At 37.7% G+C, this 27133-nt stretch overlaps 1 protein-coding gene across 7 annotated transcripts in view; it reads left to right on the top strand.

Moving 5' to 3' along the window:
• The window catches only part of RBMS1 (RNA binding motif single stranded interacting protein 1), a 241111-nt gene that overhangs the window by 190107 nt on the left and 23871 nt on the right, over positions 1–27133 (top strand). For all 7 annotated transcript variants that reach the window (XM_037849561.1, XM_037849559.1, XM_037849558.1 and 4 more), the window contains exons 3-4: positions 11635–11693; positions 16497–16588. In XM_037849561.1, the coding sequence (XP_037705489.1) occupies positions 11635–11693; positions 16497–16588 (151 nt within the window). The remainder of the gene's footprint in view (positions 1–11634; positions 11694–16496; positions 16589–27133) is intronic.

Raw genomic sequence — 27133 nt, 5'->3', positions numbered from 1 at the left:
AAGAGAAATTGGTGTGTAATTTTATTTTCTTGTATTTTTATCTGGATTTAGTGTTAAGGCAAGGATGGCCTCAAAGAATAAGTTAGCAAGCTTTCCCTTCTCTTCAGTTTTTTGGAAGAGTTTGAACAGGATTGGTAATAATTCTTCTTGGATTGTTTGATAAAATTCACCTGTGAAACCATCTGTACCTGGGCTTCTCTTGTTTGAGGTTTTTGATTACTGATTCAATCTCTTCACCAGTTAATATGATTTGTTCAGAACTTCTGTTTCTTCTTGATTTAGCATAGGTAGTTTGTATGTTTCTAGGAATTTGTCCATTTCTTCTAGATTATCTAATTTGACATATAGCTGTTCAAAGTATCCTCTAATAATACTTTTTATTTCTGTGGGGTCAGTAGTAATGTCCCCACTTTCATTTCTGATTTTAGTTACTTTTTTTTTTTTTTTGGTCAATCTAGCTAAAGGTTTATTGATTTTTATTGACCTTTTCAAAGAACCAATTTTTGGTTTCTTGATTCTATATTATTATTCTCTGTTTCACTCATCTGCACTTTAATCTTTGTTATTTCCTTCCTTCTTCTTGCTTTGTGTTTAGTTTGCTCTTCTTTTTCCAGATATCCAGTTGTGAGGTTAGGTGTCTGATTTGAGATCTTCTATTTTATGTAAGCATTTACAGCTATGAATTTCTCCCCAAGTACTGCCTTTGCTGCAACCCAATAGTTTTGGTATGTTGGTGTTTTCATTTTCATTTGCCTCAAGATATTTCCTAATCTCCTTGTGATTTCTTCTTTGACCTATTGAATATTTAAAAGTATATTGTTTAATTCCCACGTATTTGTGACTTTCCAGTTCTCCCTCCTTTTTTTATTTCCTTACTCCGTTGGAGAAGATTCATTGTATGATTTCAATATATTTTAATTTATTGAGATTTGTTTTGTAACCTAACATGTGGTCTATCCTGGAGAATGATCTGTATGTTCTAGAGAAGAATGTGTGGTGTATTCTGCTGTTGTTGGGTGAAGTGTTCTATATATGTCTGTTAGTTCTAGTGGGTTTGGAGTATTGTTAAAGTCTTCTATTTCTTTATTGATCTTTTGTCTAGATCTATTATTGAAAGTGGTTTATTGAAGTCTCCTAATATTACTATAGAACTGTCTATTTCTTCCTTTAAATCTGTCAATATTTGCTTCATATATTTTGGTGCTCTTCCATTAGGTAAATACATATTTTTAATTGTTAGGTTCTTGTTGAATTGACTCTTATTTAGTATATGTGAATTTCTTTGTCATTTGTAATAGTTTTTTTACTTAGTGTCTATTTTAGGTGATATTAGTATAGTTTTTCCCATCTCTCTTTTGATTATTATTTGCATAGTATATTTATTTCCATCCTTTCACTTTAAGCTGACTTGTGCTTTTGAATTTAAGGCGAGTCTCTTATAAACTGCATGTGATTGGGTCGTGTGTTTTTATCTATTCTGTCAGTCTCTGCCTTTTGTCTGGAGAGTTTATTTCATTTACTTTAAAGTAACTACCAATAATATAGGACCTTCTTTTTTCCATCTTGCTATTTGGTCTTCAATTCTTGCATCAGTGCTTTTCTTTTTCTTTTTTTTTTTTTTTTTTTTTTTTACAGTTTTTGTATTGTACCATTTTGAGTCCTCTCTCATTCTTTATTTATGTTTCATATGTATTTTTGTGGTTACTGGGAGCTTAAATTTAATATCCTAAATCTATAACAATATTGTTTGATTTGATACCAACTTAACTTCAGTAACATACACAGTGTTTCTATACCCCTGTATCCTGACACCTTTTATTGTATCTTTATACGTTTTATGCATTGTATCATAGATTTATCATTACTTTTTTATGCATTTGCTTTTTAGAACCTAAGAATTAAAAGTAGAGTTATATGCCCAAAAAATTATACAATAATTATATAGTACAATAGCACTGGAATTTATAATTACTCATATGTTGACCTTTACTGGAGGTCTTTATTTCTTTGTGCTACTTTTATCCTCTCTCTCATTTCCCTTTCCTTTCAGTGTAAAGAACTCCTTTTTGCATCAGCATGTAGGGCAAGTCTAGTGGTGATGAACTCCCTTAGTTTTTGTTTTTCTGGAAATGTCTTAATCTGGTCCTTCTTTTTTAAGCACATTCTCCCAGTTAGAAAATTCTTCATTGTTAATTCTTTCTTTGAGCCCTTGAATTATTTCATCCTACTGCTTTCTTTCCTCCATAATTTCTGATAAGAAATTGGCCCTTAATTTTATTGGGGCTCTCTTGTATGTAACACATTACTTTTCTCTTGAAACTTTCAGAACTCTCCTTGTCCTTGGCATTCAACAGTTTTGACTACTAGGTGTCTCTGTGTGGTTCTCTTTCAGTTTATCCTATTTCAGTTCTTCGGGATTCTTGAGTATGTATATGCATGTCCTTTGTTAAATTTGGGGGCTTTTCTACCACATTTTTTTTTAATATTCCTTCTGCCTATTTCTCTCTTATTTCTCCTTTTATGACTCCCATAATGCATATATTGATCTTATTCATGGTATCCCACCAGTCTGTTAGTCTCTGTTCACTTTTTTTAAATTCCTATTTCTTTGTGCACTCAGCCTGAACATTTCAATTGTCTTCTCTTTGACGTCACTGATTCCTTCTTCTTCCAGCTCTAATCTGCTATTGAAATGTTCTAGGGAATTTCTCATGTCACTTATTATGGTCTTCAACTCCAGTATTTCGATTTAGTTCCTTTTAAAATTTTGTATCTTTTTATTGAGGCTGTGATATTGTTCATTCATTCATTATTTTCTTTCATTTAGTTCTTTCTCTGTGTTTTCTCTTTGAGTACATTGAGGATCAGTTTTTTAACATCCATGCTTAGTATGTCCAAAATCTGGTCTTCTTTGTTTTTTTAATTTCAGTTTTGTTCAGACATACACTCATCCAATGTGCACAATCAATTGCCCATAGTAATCATAAAGCTGTGCATCCATTATTCCAGAAAAGAAATAAAAACAATAAAGAAAACTCAAATCCTCCCGTACCCCTAACCCCACCCCCTCCATTATTGACTCATGGTATTGGTATAGTACATTTGTTACTGTTGAAGAAAGAATGTTAAAATACTACTAACTGTAGTACATAGTTTGCAATAGGTATATTTTTTCCCTCTATACCCTTCTATTATTAACTTCTAGGTATAGTGTCATACATTTGTTCTAGTTCATGAAAGAGATTTCTAATATTTGTACAATATTCCCACCTCCTCTTCACTAGGAGTGACCTCAGGTACTTTGCTTCTTGTCTGTGTTTGTAGCTTGTATTGAACAATCCACGTTTGTTAATTGAAACCCCAGTTGGAGCTGGACTAAGGTATATTCACTTGTTCAGAGAGTGCTGCTCTCTAGCACAGCGAGGCTTTGCAGTTCAGGCTGCCATTGGGGGAGGGGTCTGCCAGCTCAGGTCTTCAGTTTTTACTTACAGATTTTATGCTGCGATCTCAGGCATTCCTCCCAATCCAGGTTGGTGTATGATGTGTGGACAGTCACGGTTGTCCCCCAGCAGTTGTTCCAGGTTATTTGCTAGTTGTTCCTGGTTGTTTATTAGTTGCTCCAGGGGATTAACTAAACTCCACACCTCTCTATGGCGCCATCTTTGCTCCTCCTTCTGGTCTTTTTTGATTTCCAGATTTTTATCCTAATCCTTCAGATGGGCCATCATTTCTTGTATCTTTGTCTTTCTTTAATCTTTTGTTGAGTCTATACAGTTTCATATTTTAAAGTGTTAATTCTGGGATTTAGTCCCTGTGCTGTATATTCCTTAAATTTGTAACCAGCTAATGATATGAGAAAAACAAACAATGCAAAAAAAAAAAAAAAAAAACACCTTTCACAGTCTTTGCAAATTGGCTGTCTGTTGGCTGGTGCTCTCCTTTAGAGTTTAGCACTCCTATCAAGAAGATCAGCCTGAGGTAAATGTGAATTAAAGGTCTCTAGATATTTTCTGATCCTTTGTCTTGACCTAGGATTGCACATGCTCGTGGCTTTAGGAATTCTGCTGTTTTACCATAATTCAAATGTCTCCTTTACCCTCTGTGAAATAGCATTTCTCCACATCCTGGGTGCCCTATTGGCTGTCTTAAAGCAAGTAATCCTTTGTCCTACGTAATTCTTACTTACTTGTTTCTTACGCTGAGTTAGGTGTCTGCAAGCTGCTTCTGCTTACAGGGTAAATTCTATGGGGGGTGGGGGTGGGGAAGTTCAGCCTTCCAGGCTGCATGTGATTGGTTGGCACTAACATACAGACCCCCAGAATGAGCATAGAGGTTACTCTACTCCTGCCAAACAGGGCCAGGGAGTGGTGACATGAGGAAACGGGGCGGGGTAGGAAGCACCAGCAGGGGGTACCTTGAGCGTCTGCTGTCTCTTTTAAGGCTCGTCGCTTTGCTTTGTCACTCTTCCAGTTACTGCAACCTTTTACCTGTTGTCCTGAGTTTTGAGGAAGACAGCTTTGCTAGTTTTGCTAAATGTTCACAAGGGTGAATGCACCATGGAACATCTTATACCACCATCTTGATCACCTGGTGATTTCCTAATTTTTAAATTTCATACCATGTATCTCATCTTCATATGCTTACCAGTTCTTAAACCAAGTAAATAAAGAAAATATAATCAGCCAAGTTATTCAAGGTAGCGAGGTATCAGAATTACATCAGTAAATAACTCTGTCTGCTATTTTATTTTAGGCCTCACTTTCCAACTAACTTTTGTTATTAGCAAAACTGATACAATTTCTATCTTTATCCTCCTATTTAGCCTCTCTTAGAAGAGCTAAAACAAATTTTGGCAAATCCCCTTTTCCTGAAAGACCACTGAGAAAATATATCAGCAAAAAAGCAAGTTAGATAAACTACATAGGCAGTATTACCTGTGATGTGTGTGTGCATGTGTTTTTGTTTTTTTTTCCATGTGTTTTATTTTACTCTTGCTAGTCCAAAATAACAGGAGGGATTTTTTTACTTACAGTCCCCAAATCTATTCCTTCCAAACAGAGATGTGAGTTATTTCTTTTAAGCTTTAAAGCAGTCTTGCTTCCTCCACACTGATAAATTGTTCTATTGGGCATCGTATTCCAAAATCAAATAATTTCGTTTACACAGGAAATCTCAAGTCGAGTAACTCCTTTCTGAATATTATCTGCATCTGTTTTAGAGAAGTCTTTGGCAATTATAAACTCTGCCCTCATCCATTCATTCATTTCAAGCCATGTAGATTCAAAGTGGGCATTGCTTTGACCCCATGGAATAATTTGTGGTTCCTGACCAAAGTTTCTGCAACTGTCAGCGTGCTTGGCCTTTAAACTCCAAAGCAAACTTCCTGCCTCCCAACTTTGCTACTTATTAGCTGTGTACCTTGAAGAGGTTCCTAACTTGCTCTGTTTCTCAGTTTCACATCTACAAAGTGGAAATGATATACTACCTACTCAGAAGATTGTAGTGAATATTAAAATAATTTACCTAAGTCAATTAGAGTAGTGTCTAGCATGCAATAAGTGCTGTATAAATATAAGCTATTGCTTTTATTATTCCCCTGTGCTAACTCACTAGGTCATATCCTTTCCAATGTTGATGCTGATACTATAGCCACTTACTGAGTTTTGTTGCTTTCCTTTCTTTTTCTTCTCATTTTCAACCCCCGTCCCTTCTTCATGCTGATTATTGTCGTTTTTGCACAGGCATAGCATTTCTCACAAGATGCATGAGTCCTTCTTTGTCCTTCAGAAGCAGTTCAGCTATTAAAACAAACAAAAACCATCATCCCATATGCTGAACAGTATTTGCCCCTTTCTCAAACTTTTAAAAACTATCTTGTTTGTTTGTTTACATTATGAGTACACTTTTTCTTAGTAGCGTTTTCAACACACTCATTGCTTTTCCAGGTTTAATAATGTTCATAAAAATATCTCAAAACTAACACAAACATTGGAAATGATGCCAACATGCCTTAAATGAATTTACAACTGGAATGACCCATAATAAAATTACTTATCAACCATTATCGCCATCTGTTGGTGGTGGTTGGACTCCACTCTACAGAGAATCTTGGCTTGTAACTAACTGAGAAGATTATAAATTCCCTATTAAGAGGAGTGTGTATGTGTGTGTGTGTGTGTGTGTGTGTGTGTGTGTGTGTGTATACATGCACACTGGACAAAGTCTGTAAAAATATTTCATATCCAGCACTTCAGGTGATTTTAATTTTTTGCAACCTACTTTTCTTTATCTTCCGATTACAGTAAGCAAGTATTTCTTTTGTAATTAAAATTAACTAACAAGAAGATAGATTTTAGGAAGGACTAAGCTTTACTTACTAAATAAAAACTAAAATGTACTTGGATTTTTTATTACAGAAAATGAAGGAAAAGATATAAATAGAAATGGGAAAGAAGTGGGTAAAACTGTAGCACACATACACAAAGTTTCAGTAGATTATACACAAAAGATTTGATGGAGATAACCGCTTTTATTAACCAAGTTTGTTTGGATCAATAGGTTTATGAGTTTTTGCTTATTATCATCTCCTTTTGAATTTCTAATTCTTCTGTGGTCACATCTCTTAATTATTCCTTATCCTTTTATTGTCAGAGCTTCCCCAGGAGTGGATTATCTGCTCTTAGCAAAGATTATTATTTTCCAAGTAGCCAGGGCTATGGTCTGAGCATTTTATTTTGAAACTTCATAAAATCCAAAGATTCTTCATATTCATATTTCTTTCTATATAATTCTAAGGCTTGCTTTCTTGGGTACCATTTGTGTTCTTAGAATGTGAGATCTGCTGGCCAGCAGACTTGCTTCTCTCAGTATATTGTATGTCCCTGTTCCTTAATGCTAATTTAAAAAAAAAATTAAGTTTCAAATATGAACAAGAGGGAGGTGGTAGAATTCTGGTTGCCTTATGACTTTTTACCAAAATGCCTGCTATTCTTGTCAGCATTGAGAATCTACAATACAATTAGACTAAATTTTGATGATCTGCTATTGCTTTTCTTGCCCCCTTGTCCCTCATTATTAAATCTTACTGCAAATAAAACTCAGGGAGATCTGACTGCTCTGAACGCTGCCTCCCTCTTTCCTTTTCCTGGAAGTGCCACTTGACAGATGGCCTTCCCCATTTTCTAGACCTGGACCTTTCCCACCCTTTTCTCATTTCCTGAGGATTGACGTGTTCTGCACGCGATTCCCACAGTCTGGTGACTGAGTCTCCCTCTGAGAGGCCAACGTGCCAGGGCCTGGGCGACTTGAAGTGTTCCACCTTCCAGTTCGGGAGTCTATTTTAATAGGAGCCTCTTGGAGCAGTGTAACTGAGGGAGCAGCCCAAAAGAGAAGGTATCCCAGGGGAGGGGAACCCTTCAGTACCCCCCAGGTGACTCTACCTGAGCAGCTTCCTGATCATCCTTACATGCAGGAGGTCAGTATGCCCCACCACAGAGTGAAAGGCGTTTTCTGACTTTCTGGGAAGTCATGGTCTTTGCAAGTCATGATGAAAACCCACCATAGAAAGTAAAAGTGATCAATTTCAGAATATCCCTCTTTCAGCAACGACCCACATGTTTGTTTCTTGTATTTATGTCAAACAAAAAAACTCCTTTGGCTCGGAAAATCTATTCCAATACCTAGCAAAAGGGACCTTCCCTTTTCTTCCCCTCGTTTCCTACTCTGAGTATATAAAGGAAACATTGTTTCTGGGATAATTTATAGGAGTAGATTATCTGCTTTTAGCAAAAATTATTATTTTCCAAGTACCCAGGGCTATGTTCTGAGCATTGTTATTTTGAATGCATTAACTTAACATTATCACTTTTGAGCTTCAGGATTTTAGGCAAGATCTTAGGCTCAAAACTTCTATGAACTTTTGTTTTCCCATTTGCAAAAACGAGGCGTAATAACACAAACCTCATTGTGAAGTTAAATTGAATAGGAATCACACATGCAAAGGGCCTGCCGTAGTACCTAGAACGAAAGTAGGAACTCAAATGTAATCCCCTTTCTTATTTCTTATAAAATTACCAGCTAGATAGTTGAAGAGGTTACTACTATGAGGAGAATTAGGGATGGCTTTGTGAAAAAGGTGATGTTTGAACGGGTCCTTCAAGCATGGGGAGGACAGGGTTAGGGAGAGGTGGAGTCATAGTTAAAGTGGTGTTGGAAGTGAGTTGACACGGCAGACAGCTTGGAAGGACCAGAGGCTGCAGGCAAGGAGAAGGATCACACAGTTTCTCTGTAAGTCTAGGCACAGTGAAGGGAAGAAAGAGTGACTGTTAGAGACACATCAAAGACAAAACTCAGAAGATTCGGAAACAGGTGAGTTGGTGATGTCCCAAGGCCCCGAGGTTCGGGGAGGTTTGGGAGAATGACAGTGGTCTTGAATGGGAAAGAGGATGGAGAGGAGAAAGGGCAAGCTGTGTTTGGGATGCTGATAAGGATGTGATTTAGAAAATGGTGAGTGTGAGATGGTGGTAAAATACTTAAGTGAAAAAGAGGAAAAGAGAAAAACTAAAGCTTCAGTGGTATTAAAACAGGAAGGACAATTGGGTATCCTCAGCAGAGAAATGTTAATTTTCAAAACCGTGGCATGGGATGAATTTCCTAAGAAAAAGGGAGGCTTGGGGACTGCATATTAAGCTTAACAACAGCACTCAGTTAAGAAGGGGGAGGAGGAAGCCAAGTGGGTGAAGAACCACAGGAGTGCTGAGAAAGAGGAGGTGAGATTCTGGGAGCACAGGCTCCAGAGGCCTAGAAGGGGGTGCACTTCACATGACATAGAAGTGCCAAGTATTGTCAAATGTAGCAGAAAGGCTTTTCTTTTATCCTACTTCCCACTCTCTTTTTCTCCGCATCTTACCCTGCTATTCTTTCCACCGTTAACTGAGAGCAGAACCAGAAGGGGAGAAGGCCAGACCTTTACCTTCTCCCAGATTTCCTTCTGTTTGTTTACAAAAGGCCCCAAACTCTGTGACCTCAGACAGTCTGAGATTCTCAGTCCCCTTATCCTAAAAAGGAGTCATAGTGACTTTCTTCCCTACTTTTGGAAAGGTATGAGGCAGGAATGCATTCTAAAAATGCTTTCATCCGCAATTTGGCAAACAAGAGAACACGGGTAAATCCTAGGCATGTAATGTAGGTGGATAAATGATTGCTAAAAGCTAGTCTTTTCAATCACTTATTTTTTCTGATTTATGGATTTTTAAAAAAAATTTTTGTAAGATTGGTGACCTGTGTTAATTTTGTAAAATGCAGAATCTGTACAGAATTGGAGGTGTTTATGCTGCATTATGCCTCTTGGATGTACTTGTCATTTGAACCTTAAGTTATCTTTACTTTCATGCCTGGTTACAATCACTTGAATATATAATTACACGGAGGGAAAAATTAACTGGGGGACAAGAGGGACTTAAACCAATTGTGTCTTCTTGATAAATATATTCCAGACTTCTTAAATGCATAGAAATTGAAATCTACAGTGCTGAAAATGGTTTAGAGCTACAAAGATACTTCTCTTTCCTAAAACTTGTAAGATTTTTTTGTCCTCAAAATCAACCATCAAAAAGTTATATTAGAGAAAATGTGAAAAGTTAAAAGTTAACATACAGGAAGGTAGACTTTTGGAATTCACCATGTATAATTGAGAAAACTTGAGTCTCAGATACCTGAAGTAAGTTATGTGCATTTCCCAAAGTTTTGGTTTGATTTTTAAGAAAAAATTTTTAAAAGATTTTCTCTGACTTTTAGAAGATAAGCGTAACAGCACTTTTCTTCATGGTCTGGTCACTGTGGGAAGGTGTGGGCTTAGTGCACATGTACAGATCAGTCCGTCCCTTGAATTTCAGTAGCGTTGCAAGCATTTTTTAAAATTCATTTTTATTGAGATATATTCACATACCATACAGTCATCCACAGTGTACAATCAGTTGTTCACAGTACCATCATATAGTTGTGCATTCATCACCCCAATCTATTTCTTGAACATTTTCCTTGTACCAGAAAAAGTGAAAAAAAGAATAAAAAATAAAAGTAAAAAAGAACACCGTAATCATCCCCCCACCCTATTTTTCATTTAGTTTTTTGTCACCATTTTTCTTCTCATCCATCCGTACACTGGATAAAAGGACCGCAATCCACAAGGCTTTCACAATCACAGTCACCCCTTGTAAGCTGCACTGCTATACAATTGTCTTCAAGAGTCAAGGCTACTGGGTTGTGGTTCGATAGTTTCAGGTATTTATATCTAGCTATTTCACTGCACTAAAACCTAAAAAGGGTTATCTGTATAGTGCATAAGAATGCCCACCAGAGTGACCTCTCTCCTCCATTTGCGATCTCTCACACGGAAACTTCATTTTGTTTCATTTCGCATCCCCCTTTTGGTGAAGAAGATGTTCTCAATCCCACGGTGTCGGGTTCAGATTCATCCCCAGGAGTCATATCCTGCGATGCCAGGGAGATTTACACCCCTGGGAGTCAGATCCCACTTGCGGGGGGTGGGGGGGGCAGTGAGTTCACCTGCTGAGTTGGCTTAGCTAGAGAGAGAGGGCCACATCTGAGCAACAAAGAGGTACCCAGGGGGAGACACTTAGGCACAATTATAAGCAGGTTTAGCATCTCCTTTGCAGTAACAAGCCTCATAAGGGCAAGTCCCGTTACAGAGGGCTCAGAACATCAAACCGTCAGTCCTCAATGCTTCTGAGAACATTAGCAACAATCCCTGCGTGGAAGCCCAACACCTCTGCATTTTTCCCCAGCTCCTCAGGGGGGCCCTGCAGATGTATTTTTATTCTCTGCCCAAATTACTTTGGGATGTGCATTGCATGCATTTTTAATGTTTCTGAATTTTCCTTCCTTTTCCCCCAACTTCTCTTGCATGTTGAGGAATTCTAACATACTTCTCATACAAGTGTTTGTATAATCCCTGGTTCACTGGTTTATCTTCTTTCCATTTTCCATTTCTTGCATATGTGTGCATGCACACACATTGGTATAAGAAAATACTATATTATGACTAATGAGTTAGAAGAGGTGTTAATAAATGTTTGTTTTAAACATACTGTTAGGTGCATTAAACATGCATTCGTGTGCATGCATGTCCTGTGATAGTCTAGAGCGACAGGCATGTCTGCAGAACCTAAATGAATAGAATGCAGGCTGCTTTTCTCCCTCGGTTATTTCATGAAGGCTGTGCAGGTCATCTCGGTTTCCTTTAATAAAGTGGAGACTTACATTTGACTTTGTCATTTGAACACAGAAGAAAATATTTTTTAAAGGGCTCATATTCATTTTTTTTGTCCCAAGATTGTCATGTAAGTACCTGAATCTTTAAGTTAAACACCAAATTGTTGTCCAAAGATTTGAATGGGGCACCTGGCCATCTGCCCATCCCCTAACCACCACCCCCCCACCACCCCCGCTTTTTTTAGCTTAGTTTCCAGTTTGGATTCTCATTTCCTGTTTCCTAGAAAGAACATTTTGTACTTTAAAGTTTGCAGAGGATTGAAAAGTTTGTGTTCCCTGGACTTTGACTTTAATGAAAGGTTCCTTGATTATAACTTCTTTTTTCTTTTTAAAACTTTTTAGATATGGAAAAATAGTCTCCACAAAGGCAATTTTGGATAAGACAACAAACAAGTGCAAAGGTATGTTTTCTTGGCTGATCATTTGCTACATCATAGTTTTAAAAATATAATGGAATTTTAAACTTGTTCTTTGGTTTCAGAACTACTTCCATTTTATTAAAAAGCAAATCTTCTGTGTCACCCAGTTTCTATCTTGCTGTGTCAGCATATTGGTTACATTTGTCTACGGTTGAGTTTTGGCTGGAAACCCAGCAGCAGCTAGCAGTTTGCCAGAATTCCAGATTTGACGCCAGTGGAGTAAACATGCAAAGTACTGGTTGGCATTTAGCCTCTGCTTTTAAAAGAAGAGTAAAGTTAGAAAATAGCTTTTCTTTCCTTCAGCCTAAGGAGATTAGAGCTGCTTACTGAAGACCATTGGACTGTACTAAAGAATTGAAAAGATTACATATTGTGCAAATTGGGTATATTAATTAGAATAGAGTAGTTTTAAGCAGTACTTAATTACATGTTTCAGTACTCCCAATTGTTCTCTGCTGAATGTCTGTTGACAATATTGGCAGTGGGGAAGAGAGAACCATTTTCACTGACCAAATTGTAATAGGGAGGGGAGGTCATAAGCCCCTTTGAAATACGCTGCTGCATTAATTTAATGCACTGACCTTCAGTTTTCTGTGTAATTAGGATGAGCTCATCCAGCTCCGTGAGCTGGAAGAAGAGGCGTCCACAGGCCGCCCAGATGCTCTGTGGTTCTGACTTTTAATGATCCAACATCTTAACAACAGGCATGTGATTTCTAGGAAAAGGGAAGAATGGAGTCAGCTGACTTTGAGTCTTAAATACTGACCCCATGAATTGAAATGAGGTTGACGGGAATAGGCAGAGAAGGCAAATCTCATCACTAATTAGACCCTAGTTTTCCAAGCAGTGGTGAAGGCGGTGGCTTAGCACAATCTGAAAAAGGCAAAGAACTTAAATGAACTCTATGGTAGGGCCTCTCCTCGGAAGCCAGACATTTTCTTTAATCCAGAATTGAAGTGGTTCACTGCATTTCTGTCTGTTCTTCAAAGTGCCTAAATTTATTTAAAGGAGCTATTGTGGCAAATATCTAAGCCCATGTTTAATCACCATGGCACGTTGCAGCAGTTTTGCCTTGGGACAGTAAATAGAATAGTGCTTGCTGTAGAGTGGTGCTCAGTAACTATTCTAAATGAATTAAACTAGAGAGACTCAAATCATAGACAGAAATGCACACAGTTATTGCCAAGATTGGTCTTATTTAACGTATTCGTAAATGATTTTGCAAGAGCAGAGACGTGGAAAAATCTTTTGATTTTGTAAAGAAAAATGTACTCTTGCAGATATGAAACGGGAAGTTGATCTCTGACATCAGTTTCAAAGCAGGAGAGAAATCACAGTAGACAAGAAGTCCCACTCAGTCTTATCATGCCGCCGCATCTTACATGGCAACTCAGTATGTTAAAAACCAGAAAAGCCCTGTGTCCTGAGAAAGAGGGCACGGAGGACTTCCTGGTTGAATTCTCCACTACACCCTACACTGAAAACCACTATTTTGTACTCAGATGAGAACCTGTTTCCTCGAAGCAAAAATTCCACATTTCAGCGTGAACCAGAAAATGTATGGGTAAAAATAAACTAATGCCAAATCTAACACTGTTATAATGCAAACTTATATGAATTGGAAAAGGGCTACAGATAGGCAGAGGGATTCATGGGGCTGCTAAATAAGGGGAGGAGTAATTCAGAACTGATTTCAGAGACAACCTGTCTCCTGGAGAACTCCCTTATTGGCAGGTCTCCTGGGACACTGCCTTTCTGTGGGGGCAGTGATAGAAATATTTCAGGACTCTTTCTTGCCTGGCAGAAACCTTTCAGCAGTAGGTGTCTATGGAGAGGGTAAACAAGACGAGATTTTTAAAATCCTGAAAGCAAGAATGAGAGGGTTGATGAAAAAAGTAATTTTAGGACATATGAGAAGAAATAGCAATTTAACTTATAATAAGGTTAGTTAACATGTTACCTATGTTATAGATAACTTGAAATTAGATTGATTGATTGAAGGTGAATATAAATTAATGGATAAGAGATTAATTGCAGAGTATTGGTATGAATGAAAAATATTGCATTGTATACTAAATTTTTGAGATTGAAGAGATTAAAGAATTACATATCTAAAAACGATATCTTAAAGAGCACAAAAATTTTTTTTATCACAAAACAAATTTTGGAGCCACTATCCAAGAGAAAATGGAGCTGAAGAAAACGCTGGTCTGAATAACGTATACCTTAGTTTTTAAATTTAAAAATTCACAGATTAGTGGCTCTTTTACATTTCAAGTTTTGTCTGCATTTAACCAGCAAAAGATATTTATATGCTTACCAGCAGTGGTGGGTGTGTGGGTGTGTGTTCTGGTCTTATATGCAACTCTATAAGCATAAATAGTTAGTTAGTTTCTCAATAAATACTTTGTGAGTTTTCTTTGTCCTATACTGATACATACACAGACACACACCAGTCAAAATAGGAAACTTCAGATTACAAAAATGCCTTCTCTATATGCCCTTCTCTGTATGGGCCAAAAATATGGCTCCACATTTCTTGGTGGCTAAGGCAAAAATAGAAAACCTAGTCAATCCGAAGGTTCAGTCATTACAACGTGGAGAGTGAAATCCAGGGTGCAGGAGAAACTTACCTATGCCAGGTACCAAAATCGGAGAATAATCCCCCTGGGGATCCTCAGTGAGAGGGCACTGGGTTATTTAGTGACTACGTCTTCCAAAACATCTTTATATGTTTTTCTATATTGAATCTCAAAGAATTTGTATAACTCAAATTATATTTAGTCTTATGTTCATTTGAAAAGTGATATAGATAGACAATGAAATAGCACAGAATTTCCTGGTTAACTATGATATGTCTTCAGCAAATATTAATGAAACAGTTATAGTGTGATTGGCATTGGAAAAGGCCAGAAAAGGATATACACATCATTTATTACAACTATTATAGCTTTATCTTAATAAGAAAGTAACAGCTAAAATAATACTAATAGGACCTTGTGTAAATAATATCTTCAGGTACAATGACATCAAAATGGAGACCATCTGTTTACTGTAATTTACTGACAATAACAAAATTGGGAACATAACTTAAATGTCCTTCAGTCAGATTGTGCCTAAATTTATTATGATACAGCGTTTCATAATAAATGCTGGATGTAGCTGGATATTCATTTATGACCTACAAAAATTGTGTTTGGTATTAAAATACATAAGGGAGTGAGAGAATAAGCATCTGTGTCGTCTTGTGTGTGCCTCCAAAGAGTGTTAGCTTTAGCATTCACAGAAGATTTCAAAATAACACCCAAAGTATGTTTAACCTAATTGCTAACCTGGCAGTTGAGTAGCATTCTCCCCTTTAATATGATCAGCTCTTCTTTTTCTCTCCAACCTGGCTATTTCTCTACATTGTCTATATCAAATTAAGCTTTATTCAGTCCAACTTCAGGTAATACGAGGAAGCTGCTTCCTGTTTCACCTTTAACATTCATCTCTTCTAAAACATCTATTTCTGTAATTGATAGTCTGTTCCTTTTCATTATAACTTATTTTGCAACCAGGCAATATTTTGGGTTCTACTGTTACAAAACTGACCTTTGGTTTATGTCTGAGATTTCTGTTTGGTTTCATTGATTATATATATATATATATATATATATATATATTTGTTTTGACACTAGTACCATACTGTCTAAATTATTAATTTTAAAAATAATATATGTAAATAAATGACAGGGCTATCCCCTCTTCTACTTAGCCTCCAAACAGTGCTTTTCTTTTTCACAATATTTTTACCCAGTTAAAATTAATTTTTTAATAATTGGTTTGAGTTCAAGAAAAATTGTGTTGGTATTTTCCTGGTACCCTGATATTTAAAGCAGTGTACTGAATATAATTTAACCTTTTCTCTGTAACTTGAGTTATCAGACGAAAAAAATCAGTGATTGTCCCATACCATGATGGCCATGGGATTTGTTGAGATTTGTGAGGCTGTTTACTTTTACGTTGTTCTTTGTTTAGTTTGTCTCTTTTTTTCTTTATTATTGGTTTCCACTCACAGATGCCATCCATATACTTTTGTAGAAGCCCTACCCTTACCTCTACCCCCTTTTTTTCTAATTTCCTGCTTTAGATTTGCTGTGACCTGAGAAAACAGATTACCAGCTAAACTGTAAAGCTATGGGTGCATAGGCTTTGCATCAAGGCCTCTCTTAGGAGGTTGTTTGTTTTCTTTTGTTTTGTTTTTATACTTCAGGACATGAACAGATTACACAGCTATTTTGGGTATCTAGAGGCATCCCCCCCCACCCCTTCTTTGAAGGGAAATGATTAGCCATGTTTTATTTTAATTATGTTACTTGAAAATTAAGGTATAGCCTACTGAATGAAGTGCAGTTGTTTTGTTCCTGTCATCAGTGAGCTCAATAGGATTGCTCTCTTTTTTTAACCAAATCATGTAAAATGCTGTTTGTTTGTAGCTGTTTTTTCCCCCTTTTAATTTTTTTGGTTGGTAACTTAGATGTCATTTTCACAATATCTATGAGACACTTGAGAAGGAGATCTTAAATAGGGAAAAGGTGATTCTTTATTTCTCTTTAAAGGGAGGCTTCTCTTTCTGATGGCAGACGATGCTCCTGGGCTGCTGCTGGTAGAGGCTCTGGGTCTGTCAGGACGTTAGGGTTTTCGTTTCTGTTGCCTGCATCAGAAACAAAATGGAATCATTCTTTTAGTCTTTACACAGTCATAAAATAATGGCTTATCATTTACTTGTGTTTTGCCTTTCAGGTTATGGTTTTGTCGACTTTGATAGTCCTGCAGCGGCTCAGAAAGCTGTGTCTGCCCTGAAGGCTAATGGGGTTCAAGCTCAAATGGCGAAGGTGAGTTGAGAGCCAGTAATCATTTCTGTCCTCCACGAGTTTGGTGTTTAAGCCTGGCACGTCTGTTTTTCCAGTCACGGTTACTTGAGGGCACGTGTTCCACGTCTCCACATCCTCACTAGTAACTATTGTTCCTCAGGCTATTCCTCCTAATTTCACGTGTGAAGATGGATTTTTAAATGTTTAGGCATACCCATAGTATCTCCTGTAACACCACAAGTAAATCAAGAAATAGCACCTGATTTTCTCATGTCATTACATATTTGAGGGTCTTTACAATCTGTACTATTGTGGGTTTTTTTTTAAATGTCAGTGTTCAAGGAATTAATATAGTTTAGACACACTTCACAAGATAATTGTGGGTAGAATGTCCTATTTTAAAAGAACAACAAAATACTTTATATAACTAGTGCATACATATGTTTTACACAAATGTAATGTGATAGTTCCTAAAGCAAATGTAAGCTACAGATGCTATTTCTTCTGCACGATAGGCAGTCATTTTTAGACACTGGTTCTTTATGAGATGTAAATCTTCTTTAAGGAGTTCTCCAGTCAGCCTTGTTTCTGATGAGCTTTGAGCATTCTAGATGAGGAGTATCAATGGAGAATCCCTCCCCCCCCAGTTGAAGAATATTGCTGAATGTTCCAGAATTATAAAATGGAGCCCATATGTTTCATGCTTATTGTATGTATTAGTACCCTATGCATGGATATTAATTACTGTAAAAAATAATGTTTTGCTTGAATACTTATGTCTTATGCTGTTTTTTCCTTTTAAATTTTTTACCTGTAATATCATAATTTATGAAAGTAAATCAAGTTGACCAGCTGGTCATTAGCTCTTTTCTTGTTAGGTTTTCGTCATTAAAGTTAGACATTTTAAGATGCCCAGTCCCTTCTTCGAAGAGTGATGATGACTTAGAATACACTTGATGAACTTGGAGGAGTTGGTGTCATGTGATCTAAGTCACTAGTTCAGATGGAATCATAATTCTAAAAGCTGAAGGGACCTCGAATTGTCCGGTCCCATCCTCCTACTTTGAAGTAGGCATAATCTTTTTAATAAGAAGAATTAAGATTCAGAGAGAAGAGTAACCCTCGAAAAGGTGTGCATCAGTAAGTGGATAATATCATTACCCAAAAAATCCCTGACTCTTTGATTGGCCCAGGAGTCACAATTGATTAAATGGATATTTATGTCCCTTTCTTTGTTGTCCAAATGTAAGTTTGGGTTATATCAAAATATAGTACACACAGTGCAGTTATTAAAATATTCATGTAATTATAAAGAAATTTTTTCCCATCTTTGGTCCTACAATTGCTATAGAAAGTATTTTCAATCCGGGAAACCAACAATTTGATATTTTGGATAGTCTTTCCAAAATAGCTATAATTTTATATCTTCTGGCTTCTTGAAGTATGGGGAAATGTAATTTTGTGCTATCCTCTGCTATTTCTGAATAGTGGTACATGATAAGCTTTCATGTTTCCATTGGAAACAAGGTTTAAGGAAGTTAAAGGACTGAAGTAAAGAGGTGCATTAGCTGCTCAGACCTTAAGGACAGGTATGCAGCTACTTAAACTCCAGAGTAAGAAGTTAAAATAAACAGAAGCTTTAAATATTAAGCACCATGAATTTTGAGATTATTTATCCAGTGTAGAGTAATTCCTTGTGGATTGTTGAAAGACGGTGATTCTTGAGGTTTTAAATATATCTATTGTGAATATGCAATACGACTTTGCATAATGATTTGCAGACTGTTAATTCTGGTCTGTAAACCATGGTTGGCCATATATTATGTAAGCAGGACTGTTAGGATACAGTCAGAGAACAACTATTCTTTCCTCCCTTCTGTCCATTCTGACTCACTCCATAAAGCTCCTGTTTCCTCCTCCCTTGGGTAAAATCCAGGGAACGTCTCATGACTTTTCCAGCCACTCCTAGATAATAATAAATTCTTGAGTCCCTTTGTTCATATCAGGTCTTACTGGTTAATGATTTTTTTTTTTTTTGGTAGGATGACTCTTGATTTTTCATATCCAAACTTCATGAAATATACGTTATCTCTCAATACATGTTCAACTGTTTCTGTATAGGACAAATTTATATTTACATTATCTGAACTCAATACAATATTTTAAAATGTTATAAGGGAAAAATCTCAAGTTACATTCAAAATACGGTTTGTAAAATGTTAGAATCACATATAGAGATTTTAAAAACTGCTGATACTGAGTAATTTAACTTGTATGCTCAGTGTATTCAAACACTATAATTACATGGAACTCTGAATGGGGAGTGAGATCTGGTAGGTATGTACAGGTTAGTGTGAAACCCTGATATATCCCACAATAATTTGGGCAGAGAATAAAAATGTATTTGCGAAGCCCCCTGAGGGGCTGGGGGAAAATGCAGAAATATTAAACTTCCTCACCTGGGGAATTACTGATATTCTCACAAGCATTGGGGACTACCGGTTTGAAGGCCAAGCCCTCAGTCTTGGGGCTTACACTTATGAAGCTTGTTATTGCAAAGGAGAGGCTAAGACTACTTATAATTTTGCCTAAGAGTCTCCCCCAGAGAATCTCTTTTGTTGCTCAGATGTGGCCTCTCTCTCTAAGCCCACACAGCAGGTAAACTCACTGCCCTCCCCCCACGTGGGACATGACTCCCAGAGGTGTAAATCTCCCTGTCAACGTGGGACATGACTCTTGTGGATGAGTATGGACCCAGCTTCATGGGATTGATAAAGCCTTCTTAGAACAAAGGGGGAAGAGAAATGAAAGTTTCAGGGGCTGAGAGATTTCAAATGGAGTGAAATGGTCATTCTGGAAGTTATTCTTATGCGTTATATAGATGTCCCTTTTTAGTTTTTAGTGTATTAGAATAGCTAGAAGGAAATACCTGAAACTGTTGAACTGCACCCCAGTAGCCTTGATTCTTGAAGATGATTGTATAACTATATAGCTTACAAAGTGTGACTGTGTGATGGTGAAAATCTTGTGGCTCCCACTCCATTCATCCAGTGTATGGACAGATGAGTAGAAAAATGGGGACAAAAATTAAATGAATAATAGGGAGGTCTGGGGAGATGGGATGTTTGGGGTATTCTTCTTTACTTGTATTTTTTGTTTGTTTGTTTTTTGTTTTGGAGTAATGATACTGTTCAGAAATTGACTTTGCTGATGAATGCACATCTATATGATGGCACTATGAACAACTGATTGTACGCTGTGGATGATAGGGTATTTGAATATATCTCAATAAAACTGAATTGGGGTAAAACAAGCTGTGCTGATAGTCAGCAAAAGGGATTGGTGTCTCAGATGTTGCTAGTGCTAAGAGACACATCATAGCCTATGAAGCAACTGTTAACCATATTGATTATCTGATGATCAGGAAGCAATGTTTTAAAGGTTTCCACAGCAGTTGTTTGTGTGTGTGTGTGTGTGTGTGTGTATCAACATACACACATATATATGCAACTGATATATTTAGATATATTTTAGGAAATTGTAGGAAGATAAGAAAATATTTTAATTACATTTTAGGAAATAGATTGGGGGTTGTGGTTGACATATATCATAATTTTTCCTGTGTCAAATGATGCAAACTAGGCTTCTGATTAACATTTTGACACCAAGTTTCTGAATTTCAAGAATAGTTTACTGATGTTAAATATGTGATGCCTGTAATTTAAATATCCAATACTGTTTATTTGAGAAAATTTTAGGTGTTATGTAACATTAAATCTTTCCTCTTCTCCCATTCTCCTAGCTCAGGTCTGCTCCAAGTAGCAAGCCTACCATGGTATGGGGGCATGGTTATTTTCTCTCCTATTTCCCCAACTTGTGTTTTCCCCATTCCATCAGCTTACTAGCTATGGTTTCTAACTCCTCCAGGGTCAGGAACCAGGGTGGTTCATTTTGCTAAAGCTACCAGAATGCAATATACCAGAAATGAGTTCTTTTACAATGAGGATTTATTAGCTTACATATTTACTATTCTAAGGCCATGAGAATATTCAAATTAAAGCATCAACAGGACGATACCTTCTCTGAAGAAAGGCTGTTGTCATCTGGGACACCTGTCACATGGGAAGGCATATGGCCAACATCTGCTAGTCCTTCTCTCCCAGGTTTCCTTGCTTTCAGCCTCTGGCTTCAGTGGCTTCTTCTCTCAGCTTCTGTGGGTGTGTCCTTGTCTCAGCGTCTCTGGGGCTTCTCTGAGCTCTTATCCTCTCATAAAAGACTCCAGTAAAATTTTGGATTAAGATCAACCCTAAATGGGCTGGGTCACATCTCGATTGAAATAACCTAATTAAAAGGTCCTACCCACAATAGGTCTACACCCACAGGAATGGATTAAAAGAACCTTTCTATGGGGTACATAACAGCTTTTTTCTGGAGTACATAACAGCTCCAAACCACCACACAGGGTTAAAGGATGGGAAAGTTCTTCCTTGACCTGACACTGGTGTAATCTGCTGTTGCTTTCTCTGGACTAGCAGAAAGCTGACTATCTCATAGGTTGCTTTGTGAATTTTTTGGATATCTCTCCCACCTCTCCCAGCTTGATTGGTGATCTTTCTCCTAGAGTTCCTTGAAGCTAGAGAATGCATATCCTCAGTCTATCTTCAGCCCCTTTCTCTATAGGCTTTTCTTGCCCCTCAAATCTGCCTTCTTGGGAGGATCTAACACAGCCCTGGGCTTGACTCTACTTTGCATGCCCACATCTAATTTACCTGTGAAAGAGTAATTAATTCCCAACTGTACTTACAGACCATTTCAACCAGCCTTTTGCCTTTTAGATTCCTCGGATTTAATTCAAACATCAATCCATTGTATCCACCAAGCTCCATGGGACACAGATCAAACTTCCTGAGAGGTCTCTTAAAGCCCCTCTTGCTTGATTGGTGGGCAAGGGAAGCAGCCCATTTGTGAGACTCAGGACACATCAACACATCTCCCCAGCAGCTTCTCTATTCTCATAGAAAGGAGGTTGGGTGGTCAGCTAAGGACCTCAAACCAGTTCTCAGCCAGCCAGGCTTCTTTAGGTAGTCTGGCATCTTTGGAGTGTGGGCGTGCCTGACACCAATTGTCTTGGGGCCTCTGCCCAAACAGAGTTAGAAAAAGGCCTATTTTAACAATCTGTTACAGATGCAGAGGCCTCTGTTAGAGGGGGTACTTGTGAGCACTCACCCTGGCATCATTTCCAATGCCTGTGATATTAAGCTGCATTGTACATTAAATATATGCTGTTTTGAAGAAGTTTCTGTAATGCATTTAGTCAAAACTGGGTTGAGTGTGGATTGGCACTATGTTTCATGTCAACAGTGCACTTTGAATACCAGCCTTCCTGTGAGTTATAATGAGCACTGTTCAAAGACCACCTTAGGAGACTTGATACTGTGAATTGGCTGGGAGAAAGCCATCCCTTCCCACATCATCCATAGGGCAGGAACAGTGCACAGGTTCAGAGACTTGGGCAGTGTGCCAGCATTCTGCACATTGTGAATTTCTTCGGGTCCCTGTAGTGTGACTGTATTTCCTGGATACGGTTTCTTTTTCATGCCATCATTAAAATTTACAAAAGATGTCTTAAATGCCAGAAGGTCTCTTGTTCTACAGAACTCCATAGAACCATGGGTTTCAGTGTCTAGTTAAGGGGCACCTGTCACACACCTTTTGGGAGACAATTATTAAAAGAAGTTTAAGCCTGAATTCCATGGTTGGATGTTAAAGAGACCCATCACCTGCCACTTCCCTTTGTGAATTAATCAGGACACTGGAAGGTGTTGAAAATTCACAGTACCACATATTCGAGGCTTGTTTTCTTATATAACTAGAAAAAATTAAAGAGCATTCAATTAGGGAAGGTTTGGATGGAAAATACACTGGCACATTTGATAAACTGGACTGATAAGAGGATTGATTCCACAACATTCAAAACTAAATTGCAAAACTGCAAATTGAGAGTATTAGTAGCAATTGTTTCTTTATTCATGTTTTAATTTTCATTGCTTACCTTATACCTGGCACTGGTAGGTATTGAATGCTTGCTTTGTTGACGGTCAAAGAAGACAGTTAAATGAGAGAGAAACTTCCATGCTTTGGCAAAAACTGAGAATTAAGTAAGGGATGTTTAAACATTATATTTATTGAGCTCTGTCCACTGAGTACCCTGATGAAATTTATCCAGTAGGGTTTCCAAAAGGCCCAAGGCCCGCCCTTTTTATATAGACCTTGGCAGATGTTTCAAACGTGTGCATGTTTAGAGATGAAAAAGAAACCAATAACTAACTAAAAAGACATACAACTGTGATCAGCATTGGTGATATCTGTTAATAGAATGATTTCAGTACCTCCTGAGGCCTGCTGGGGGTCCGCAGATCATCATATGTTATTTGGCTGGTGGTAAGCGTGCACATTTTTTTCAGCTAACAGGCAGGCAAGCGAGCAGGAATGCGGCCTCCCCCTTCCATGCACAGAGGCCCACCCTGCTCCGCGGAGTTTGCAGTCACATGCGTGTAAGCAGCAATCTGCTGGTCGCCGGACCTATTCAGTACAAGAGAAAACAGATGTCTGGTTCTCCTGCCAAGTCCCTTTCTTGCATTTTAGGAACCATTCCACACGCACAGGGAGGTTTTTGTTAATTTCTTTCAGATGATGACCGAGTGCAAAGCACCAGGCAGGACCTCTGAGCCCCAGTTTTCTACTCAAGTGAACATTAGTAGCTGTTTATCCCCCTCTCAGCCAATGTGGGATCTCATTTTCTACTTGTCAGAGAAGCTGGGAGCCCTTTCCATGCTTAGGGACATAAAGAGGCTGGTTGGCTCCCTTCTTTATGTCTGGCCACCCATCATTTACAGAACAATCGTTTTTTCAGATGTGGCATTTCATGTAAGAAAGCCAGAGGTAGGGCCATCCCTGATAATTTTAAAGACAGTAAATTAGACTCTTTCAAGAGCCATACTCCAGTTACTACAAAGTATTATATGTTCCTTCACTGTGCATATCTGGAAATCACGGACGCTCTGAGGACTAGATAGTTTTGTGGTCAGTGCTGCCAGCTTGGAGTTTCTTCTTGTTTTCCAATTTTAAAGTTATTGCAACTGTGTGCGCTGTGTTTGCAGGACAGGTTGGCCATTTGGAAAAGAAGGATAAATAACATTAGTTGTGAAGGCCATAACTGATAAGGGTTGTTGCTATTGAAAGCAAAGGCATGGAAAGCATAGGAAATATTTACCTGTATTTAATATATTCTATCTCATTGTAACACTGCACAGTTTAAGAACTCAGTTTCTTTCTGGATTCTGATCTTAGAACTTTTAAATATCTTTTCTTCATTGAATCAAGACCTTAAAGAATTGGTAGTATTTTTAGGAATATTTTAATAGTAAAAGCAACTAAAAAGATTTAAGTACCTATTCCCATATTGTCAATCCCTTTTTAAAATACTTCACATATAACAAATTCTCCTGTGAGCATTCTGGAATAATAGTTATTTCCTTTTTTATTGTAATTTTAATATTTATAAGTGTTCTTACATAATATTTTTTTATGCCATATCTTTGTCCTAAGAGTTTTTAATTAGGGAGTTCCCAGTTTACTCTGAATCTGAGTAAGCATGATTCAGAAATACCTAATAAGATAGATTTGATCATATCATTTCCCTGCTTGCATGCCTCTAGAGGCTCCGTATTTTTCAGGAACCCGCCCCCCCCCCCCATTCTTCCCCACCTATCAAAGAATCTATCAAAGAACCTGAAATCACAGGGTCAACTTGGTTTATCTTCTGAAGTAGCAGTTTTTCTTGAAAGTGTTGAGTCAGAAACATTGTTTCTATATTAAAACAAACGGATAGTTAGGGAGAAGATTTAAATTTACATGACTTTTTAAAGGTAAACCCACAAGACTTCAAGGAAATTTTGTAGCTCTGGTAAGACTGTTGGCCTTTGCCAGGCTCTACATATCCATTCCCCTTGTTTGTTATCAGAACTTAAATGAAAAAGTTTAAGAAGCAATGACTGACAAAATACAGACTCTTTAGATAGCGTTTCACAGTCTGGTTTCAGCCTTGTGACTTGTTGATCCTCAAGTCCCAGCTCAGCAATGAGCCTTCTGAAAAGTTTTCCGTAATTTCTCTAAGACAAGCTCCCCATCTGTCTTTCAGTTTGTGGTTTGTACCCATTTCTATTCTAGTATTCATTACCTGTGCTTCTATCTCCCCTTCATAACTAGAAGCAGCTGGAAGGCAGGCATAATTATTTTCTATAAAGACAGCCTAGGGTGAACTATATATGTCGGTTGGCTATATATGGCCACAGGGCCCTCTGGACCCACTTTCAGGGAGAAAGAGCCCTGCCTTTGTTGGTTAGTTGCAGACCAGATTTCCACAGTAACATATACCATCCTGCACCCAAGGACAGCTTCAGGGCCCTGGGATGTCAGTGCCGAAATGAGATGGCTAATCAAGGAACTGTGCAATTCATTGGATGAGGTTAGTGGAGGTGGTAAGTAAAGTGGAAATAAGGAGATAAGGCTTTACCTCCCACCCCACCTCCAAAGAATTTGAGAACTTTAAATACCTAAGACCGTTTTTGTTGCCTTTCCCTGTATTTTGAAATGTTTTATGTATTATTATTCTACATTTATTAAGCAAATCACTTTCCCATTTCTGTACATTAAAGATAATATCTTAGGTAATTGCCAAAAGGAGGTTTTGCTCAGCATAAAATAATCAGTGGTAACACACTGAATTTATGTCAGCTCTAATGGCATTTTGATTAGCCTATGAAAAGTTAATGAGAGTAATTATTCAGCCATCCCTTGAGCATTTGAAAAATTTTAATTTTCTTTCACACACACCGGGCCCTAAGAGTCGAAGGCCCTCAGGCTGGGAGCCACTGCTGTGTAGACCTTTGGGACTGGCCGGATTGCACACCGCCTTCCTGCCTTCCTGCGTCAGAACCAGGAAATCACAGGGACTGTACTTTCCGTAGTCCCGCTTGGTCTTTGGTAACTTTAATTCTTGGGAACGCTAGCGCATTCGGTATCTTGTAGGATACCAGATTGTTATCTTAACAGATAAATATAAATATGTTTGCTTTGTCTTGCAGATTATTTAAGAAGGGAAAAAGTTCATTTCAGGTTTAATTAATGCTAGGAGACATTTGGCTGTAGAGGCTTTACACAAATTTAAACATGCATGTGCTTCACATGTAGTTTTGAAGTATATGCACTTTAAAAAACTAGACTGTTACAGAGAGTGTGCTATTTTGTTGCCTAAAGCTACAACATCAATTAATTTTATTAATAGGGCTTATTTTAAAAAATCATGTACAGAGTTTCTGTTTGGGTTAATGGAAAGTTTTGGTAATGGATAGTGGCAAGGGTAGCACAACATTGTGAATGTAATTACCAGCACTGAATTATATATTTGAATGTGGTTAAAGGGGAAATTTTAGGTTGTATATATGGTTCTAGAATAAAAAGTTTTTAAAAATCCATGGAACTGCACAACACACAGAAAAATCATACGTTTGCTTAGTTCAGTATGTAAAAATACAGTTGCTTAATAAGAGCTAAGGAAAGCCTGATTTTAAATTCATTAAGGCTACCATAATCTCAGAATTGCAGACTTGGTCAGAAAATATTCCAGTTGTCATGTAAGCTTTTTCCCTGACAATTTGTACTCTACTATATATATATATATATTTATATATATATATACACACACACACTCACACACCTACATATATACATACATATACATGCATAGTACATACACACACACACATACAGACACAGCAGTTGTAGGTTCTCAGAAAACATTTATGTATCTTTGGTTTCAGCTGATTCTACCTCAGGGAAGGAAGGGTGGGTAGGAAATGATCTAAGATACAATACTTCTTTTCTGCTTTCAAATGCATGTGAATCACCCTGAGATCTTGCTAAAATGCAAATTCTGATTATGTAGGTCTGGGGAGGCTCCTGAGATTCTGCATCTCTGATAAGCTCTTAGTTAATACTATCACTGCTGGTTCCTGGATCACTAATTGAGTAGTAAGAATTTAGCAACTCCCCCTCCTCCATCTATTTTTGAGTTTAGCTTTGCCTAGATTCCAAAATTTGCTGTGCCCCGAGTGTATCATTTTATCTGGCTTTGAGTTTTCTTGTTTTGCTTAATTAAGCTCTCCTCTTTCCACTGGTGAGCACAACTCAGAAGTGGTAAGGACACTGCCGTAGAACAGGGGAGAAGAATTTGGGAAAAGCCCCTTCTGAACTCTAGATGACTTGATCCAAGATCCTTCTTCATTTGTCTCTAAATTGAATTATTGGCAGTAATAGCTTCCTGCCTGACAGCGTACTTTAAAAGGACTCCTAAAAATAGCAGTGGAAGAGAGCTTGGTTATTTTGGAGAACATGGCAAGCAGCTGAGAGTTGTGACTTCGTGAGGGCATCCTCTCCAGCTCCAGCAATGCTTGCCAGCAGTTCCATTTCCAGATCTGCTAAGAATGGCTCTGTGGGCTCCCATCT

Source organism: Choloepus didactylus, chromosome 9, assembly GCF_015220235.1.
Source record: "Choloepus didactylus isolate mChoDid1 chromosome 9, mChoDid1.pri, whole genome shotgun sequence".
NCBI lineage: Eukaryota > Metazoa > Chordata > Mammalia > Pilosa > Megalonychidae > Choloepus > Choloepus didactylus.
The sequence above is the reverse complement of the archived record's forward strand: the minus strand, read 5'-3'. Positions and strand labels throughout refer to the sequence as shown.